Source organism: Fundulus heteroclitus, chromosome 8 (assembly GCF_011125445.2).
Source record: "Fundulus heteroclitus isolate FHET01 chromosome 8, MU-UCD_Fhet_4.1, whole genome shotgun sequence".
NCBI lineage: Eukaryota > Metazoa > Chordata > Actinopteri > Cyprinodontiformes > Fundulidae > Fundulus > Fundulus heteroclitus.
In genome coordinates, this window is record NC_046368.1 from 9,262,021 (window position 1) to 9,269,257 (window position 7,237).

The 7,237-nt window shown below is 41.0% G+C and overlaps 1 protein-coding gene across 2 annotated transcripts in view; it reads left to right on the plus strand.

Annotated features, from left to right (window-relative positions):
- Positions 1-7,002, plus strand: part of lrrtm4l1 (leucine rich repeat transmembrane neuronal 4 like 1) — a 104,954-nt gene extending 97,952 nt beyond the window's left edge. Inside the window, exon 3 of one of the 2 annotated variants that reach the window (XR_004931524.1) lies at positions 6,434-6,485. Coding sequence is in view for 1 of the 2 variants with exons in the window: in XM_012864210.3 (XP_012719664.1) it covers positions 6,434-6,499 (66 nt within the window). In the remaining variant the exon portion in view is untranslated. Of the gene's footprint in view, positions 1-6,433 lie in introns of both variants that reach the window. The other variant, XM_012864210.3, reaches the window with a different exon arrangement.
- Positions 7,003-7,237: the final 235 nt, after the last annotated feature.

The following is a 7,237-nucleotide window of genomic DNA, read 5'->3' on the forward strand; positions in this document are numbered from 1 at the left end:
ATTTGGAGAGCTCCTGAGAATGCTTAACTTGATCTTTTGTGTGATTAAGCTAGTAAGCATTGCGATGTCACAGATGGTCTCTTTTAAAAGGTACAGTTTTGCAAAAGAGTGCGTCTCTGCCTGTTTTGGAGTTTAGAACTGTTGGAAGCTTCTAAGCTCCTGAACGAGGGGGAAAATGTCAAAATGTTGCACTAATTTGCAACAACATTTCCACAAGCGTGACTTGTCCTGTGGGGAAATCCCTGACATTTAGATGTGCCAGGGCAACTCACCCGTCAAGATGCCTAATTGACTCTTTCTACTGAATTTATTATGTTCTGTAAGAAAATTAGCTCCTGAAATCAATCAGTTGTGTGCTGCTTATGGAGATGAGACTATAGATAAATTACCTGCTCAGTCTGGTTATCGATTTACTTGAAAAGTTCATTTTAATTTTTAATTTCTAAATCTTTGTGCACTGCATGTATCTTTGAAATATTTAATAACTTTAAAAAGATTACGTGTGCACCACAGATGGTGAAGGAGTGTCTTGTTTCTCGTACTCAATACTTTGTGATAACTGGCAAGGAGTCTTTGATATCAGTGGAGGACTATCAGCCCTCTCTTCTTTGGTGATTTGTTTGTATTTCCAGGACAGATTTTTATTTTTTTATTTTTTTTGGGGGGGGGGGGTGATTTGGCCTAACCTGACTCCGCCAGATAGATTTGCTCCGCATATCCATCTGGAAACCTTCCGTTGAAGTAATTTTGGGAAGGGGCGAAAATACTGGTTAGCTGATTGGCCTATATTGGTGATAGACGGGCCAAATGAACCAATCAGATTCGTCGTCACTCTGTTACGAGCGACGACGAAAACACAACCACAAGCCAAGCTACTCTTGCTGCTGCAGGTAAAGGCTCGTTAGCTCAGCAAAGAAATACTCTGTAATTCCGATAAAACTTGCTCGATAGCCACGCTAACGCTAATTTCATCGGCTGAAGCCGCCATGTTGTTTAGACTGAACTGACGCGCTTCCCGTTGCGTCACACCTCAACCCGCCTCAAAGCCAACGCTGATTGGACGTTCGTTTGGTGAACGGCTCCAAATTTTCTTTAACGGAGAGTATCCAGACTGATCTGCGAGTGAAACCTTGAAAGCTCGCGAGATCAGGATGGTCTCACGAGGCTAGATTTGGCCATGAAAGGATAGGGTCAAGACTCTGGCTACATCTACACAGAGTCAAAGATGAAACCGCACAAAGCCTGAGGAGTTGTAATGACCATTGTAATACCTATGCCACACCAGGGTGGGGCACAGTAACGCTGCCACAGCAGTAAAGATGGATAAAGAGCAAGGCAAACAAACACAGGCGAAAAAGCCATTTGTAAGGACTCCCTCTTTGTCGGTCCACACAAACGCAGTTCAGGAGCAACATGTGTTAGGGTTAGGTTGTTAAATCTGCAAGAAATTGAATAGTGCCTGAAACAAGATCGTAACTCCAAAGTCTGCAATTGTTGTTGTTTGTGTTAGTGCATCTGTGTTAAGAGAAAAGGCAAGGTCTACGTTGGCTCGCATGCTCATGTGGATAGGGGTGTCCAGATAGAACCCCAGCGGGGGCGGCTTCAAACTTTCCTTCTCTGGCTGTCGGTGTCAAATGTCGTCGGTTTCACGGCCGCTTTGTCTAACCCTAACCCACCATCCGACCAAGACGTTTGTGAGATACAGTCAAACCCATCTTCATGTGGATGTGGCCTTTGACTAGCCCACTCCAAAACTTTCATTTTAATTTTCTCTATGATTTTCCAATATGGCGTAGAATTCATGGTGCCATCAATTACAGCAAGTCATCAAAGTCCAGAAGCAGCAAAACGAGTCCCTAGCCATCACATTACAGCCATGTCTGTTCTTTTACGCCAATATTAGTGCGATGCACACCTTCTAAAATAGTTTCATTTTTGTCTTACCTGTCCACAAAGTAATCTCTCAAACTTCACGATCAGACCGGTTCTATTTAAGAGAGCTCTTAATTTTACAAGCGTGAATGTAATCAGGCGTAGGTGTGGCTGGAGAAATGAAGCTGATGTTTCTAACAAAAAAACCTTCATCACATTAATTCATGATTTAACAAGGGAGGCATTTCGTTCACATGTGAAGCCATTGTTGGAAAATGACTTTTTTTATTACTCATTTATTGTTGTCTATTAATACATTTTGTTTAAAAATCTGACACATTTAAGTAAGATATCTGTAAAGGGACTTATTACTTCTCAGTATTTTACTGTATTTAAAAGATATTCAGAATCAGTAGCTCAATATTTATTATTGTTTGTGCTACCAAAATGAACAAGAACTTTCACTTGCCCTGCAGCCTGGTACTTTGAAGATTCGTTCTATTTAATTGTTACCTTCTCACTAAGCTTTTTTGCTGATGGTTTTCTCGCCCCTTGTACCCCAGTGCCAATCCATTATTTTGTCCTCGACAGGATCAAAGGTTATATTTTGCCCTTTGGTCTTGCCTATGCTGTTGGATGGACTGGAATGGAAGAAAATTGATTATGAAGACCCATCTAATTTGTATACCCAATGAGCTGAGGTTAGGAGTATCTGTAGCTGACTTGATTTGTGTGCCATGAGGGCAAAAAAAAACATGGCCAAAACTCTTTTCAAATCGTAGAGGTCTAATAATTCTTTCCCCAATGCATTTCATTATATCTATTGCCTTTATTTGCTTGTAGTCTAATAATAAAAATGTAAAATATTCCCAAAAAATAAATAACACTGGCCACAGTGACAATATGCGTCTCATTAAAAAAACAAACGGTCATGGGTGAAGCATCAAGTGAAACAGTAGACAAGAAGAACGTTATTAAAAACGAGATGAAAAAAAAAATCCAAAGCTGCCAAGATGAATGGGGGATTGTTGAGAGTGAGAGACGGAACGTTGATGAGGGACATTGATGGATGCTCGTATTTTTAAAGCTTTGCCAGTTAAAAAGAACAGTTGCTCCAAGGGTGAAATTCTAAAATATGGTCAGTAATAGTCATCTATTACATATTGCCTTGGACATGTATTCATAGCTCTTGCAATCTTCACACATAGTCACATTAGAACCACAAACTTTAATGTAACAGGATTTTATGTTATACACCAGCAAAAAATAAGCACATATTTATGAAGTGTAAGAAAAATGACACATGGTTCTCAACAATGTTTACAAATACAAATTTGAAAACTGTGTTAATCATTTAAATTCCAACCACCATACTTCAACATGCTAAATACCTTGAAAAAGTCAAGAGAAATTAGCAAAGGTATCAGGAGGAGAGCTGTGGATATCCAGAGACCGGTTTGTCCTTAGGTACAATTTCCAGATATCAATAATCAACAATTTTATTTATGACGCACCTTATATTTACAGAAAATGTCAAAGGGCCACACTTAATAAAACAATATATACAAACATTATTATTGCATTTATTGTTCCTTAAAAGAAACAATAAATGTAGATGAAATACACCAGCAAAAGTGGTAAGTGCAGTAAAAGCAGATAAGAATAAAAACAGGACAAAACATCAAAAGAGATCATTAAAACTGTCCACAGTCAGTGGAGCTCCCCGGTGTGGAGGCAGAGCATTCCACAGCCACAGGGCATCAGAGGACAAGGGCCAGTCTGCTAGACTGAGTCCTGGGAATGTGAAGAAGGTTGGTGGTTGGTGAACACTGAAGGATGAGGAGGTCTTTTAAGTAAACTGGCACATGACCGTGCAGGAAGAAGGCAGGAAGCCAATGTAGAGCATGGAAAGAGGGGGTGATATGTTTGTGTTTAGGCACTCTCATCTGGATCCTGATGAGAGTGCATTGCAATAGTCCAGTTTGGAGGAGACAAATGCATGGACATGTTTTTCTGCATCTGAGCTGGAGAGTGTGGGCTGGAGTTCTGCAATGTTTCGGAGGTGGAAGAATAAAATTGTACAGATATATTTGATATAATACCAAGATTGGTGACTGCATTGGAAAGATAAATATTCTGGTCAGAAAAAAAATTACTGTTACGCCCACAGTTGGCTGGAAGAACGGGGTAACATAAAATTGAAGAGTCTAGGTGGTAAAATTGATTAAAAGTTTATTTCTAAGGTTTTTAAACAAAAAGAGACAACGTCCTACACGCTGATAAACCATATGAAAACAAAAAAAGGGAATTACCCCATCTTATAATAAGTAAAACAGCTTCTCAGCAAAACAAACCCAACAAGAAAACACAAAGAGGCAGAAGCACTAAACTTAACGTTTTCAGGTTTAGAGAAAAGAACCTAGCCAACACTAATATCTAAGTTGAGTCTTTTAACTTTAACTAGCTGAAAACTAACAACCAGTCAAATGGCAGAAGTTAAAGCATTCACAAAGTTCCCAAACCAATAGTGATTCACAAAATGAGCAAACAGCTCATGGGAGCAAACAGTGTTGACTGTTCAAATGCAGTTCCACCGAATGTGGCTTTGAGAGTGTCGTTTAAAGGATTGAGGCCTTGATTGGGTCATGGTTTCTGGAAATGGTCCACACAGGAGCTCAGTATGTTGGAGGAGGGTCCAGTTTTCTTCCAGCCAATCCCAGGCATGTGCTGCCACAGTTATTTCTGCATGATGAAAGTAGAGCCCAGTCTGCACTACTGGGTGAAAACCGACAGCCGTAACAATGACACTGACAGTTTTTTGTTTTCGATTTTGTGTATTGCACCAATTTGAATCCCTTCTGGTTTTGAACTTTTTATGTGAAGGACATTTTGCTGCATCCATGCCTTTATCTCCTCCAGACAAGTTGTAAGTGTGGAAAGAGAGGAGCGTGGGGAGGCTGAGGATGATGAAAATAAAGTAGATATGGTTTCAGACACATTGCTATCCAGGTTAAGATACACCTGAGTATCATCAGCACCGCAATGACATGAGACCCTATAGCTGCCGTTAAAGCACCCAATTGGTACCATCCACACATTAAAAAGAAGGGGACCAGGAATTGATCCCTGTAGCAAACCACAGTAGTCCCAATGGCTCAGTGACCATTGAATGTCCAATGGAGACAAGTTAAGATGTGTCCATTAGGTATGTTCGGAACCACTTCAAGGTAGTGCCAACGAGCCCTTCAAGGTGTTCCACATGGTGGAGGAGGATGCGCTGGTCCACTGGTTTGATGGCTACATGGCCACAGCCAAGGTGCAACAGTCCACAGTACTGTGAGCAGTATGGAAACCAGATTGACATTTGTCCAGAATTGTACTTATGTGTGGGTGTTCCTGGATATAGACTGAGCTAAATTTCTCCAAAACTTAAGCGAGGAAGGGAAGGATGGAAATATGCCCGTAGTTTGCCAGGTCATGGGGGGGCCCATGGGGGACCTTGCATACATTTTGTGGTGCACCTGATAAGCTAGCTTGTGGACCAGCAGACCAGAGGCAAAAAGGCGTCTCTGGAGCATTCGACCAGCTGCCTTCATTTTCCTCAGCTCAGGAGTACACCATAGGGTTGAGCATGAAAAGAAAATTGTCTTCCCTCTATCAGAAGTGTGGTGGTTCAAACTGCTAGCAAGCCTGGTGTTGTAGAGGTCAACTGCATTGACGGATACTGGAACAGAAACAGGAATATGACTGTTCAGCATTTGAAAGTTCACAACTGATCCTTTCCATATTTCCAAAAGAAATCTGCCTCTTTGGCTTCATGGCACTGTCAAGAAAGCTCTATGTAAATAACTTTGACATATGCAGGGAGATGCTGCACAGTTAAAGAGTTTGTGTTGACTGAATCCACAAATGGGTCTTTCAAACGGAACAAAACTACAATCAGAAATATTCTCTATCTCATTGACAATGTGTGAGCAGAGTTAATGAGCTGTATGTGTGTGTGAAGTGGCCTTTAACCCTGACTCAGTTGTGCCATTTCTGTCAGGAGGAGTAGGCCAAAGTTCTGGCAAACTGCTGTTAGAAGCTTGTGAAAGGATACCCAAAACATCAACTGCATGCACTGCAAAATATTGAGATTTTTATTTTGAAAACTTGGAAATCCATGAATAAATTTCCATTATTCACCCTGCTTTATGCCAGTCTAACCAATACACCCAAAGGCAAGGCACTGTAGACGCCTGAATATACCGAACAAGTGGCTTTTCAAATTCCAGCTGTTCTAAACAGATATGACGTAGTGTAATTGAAATTTAATCAACAGTTTTCTTTTGCATCCTTTTAATATGTCTAACCGCATGAGATTTTATCAACTACTTAATTGCTTATCCTTATTCGCTTTGCTGGCTGCTGTCACAGGCCCACTGTGCTGTTATCAAATCACCAGAACCTGCAATCAATTTCACATCATAACCACCAGCTGTGTGGAACGCAAAGACCAGCTGTTAAAACAGCGTTTGACTCCATTCTGTTCTTTTTTTTTCTCCCTTTCCTGTTCTTGCAGAACGAGTACACATGTCCACGCCCCCTACCTGGTGCCTGGCTGGGAGATGTGCCTACGATCCATTAACTCACAGAAAAAGGATTGTTTCGGATGATGCAACAAATCAAAGCCCATCCCGAGAGCCCGCCAGGATTCCTCTTCTCTTCATTCAAATTCCAGGAGACGTTTAAATTGTACTCCATGCAAACGAATCCAAGCCAACTATATATCACATAGAAAAGGGGAGATAAAATGGTGGTTTTCTCTTTTTCTTAAGATTTTGTATCTTTTTTTTTTTTGCTCTTTGGCATTTCTCATGATGCTCACTTCACAAACACACGCACTGATGGTTGAGGATTCCGGTTGTGTGGACGGCAGCAGAGACTAATGAGAGCCAAGGGATGGATACAATAAAGCTTGCCGCCCACTGCAAAGAGCGTAACGGCTTATTGTCTCCATAAGGACGACATGGCATCGTGCAGAAAGTGCAGAAGGAACGACTCATTAGTGACAATGCACAGGACAAGCTGCTCCGACAACATGGGGTGCATAATTAAAGGGGATTTCCATATTCTCACATCCTGTGACGCATCATTATATACATTTTCAATGCATTTCTTTTGAAGAAAGAGTAATCATGAGCTATGATGGTACCTCACAGGAGCAGGGACAGCATGAAATGAGGACAGAGGGATCCGCTTTGTCTGGTGGAAATCACGTTGTTCGAAGCATTTTCTTTCGGAGTGTTTTCTAAATTCTTTCCAAATGAAATTAAAGTTCCAGAAACCCTTTTTATGTGGGAAACAAATAACGAGATGAGGACTG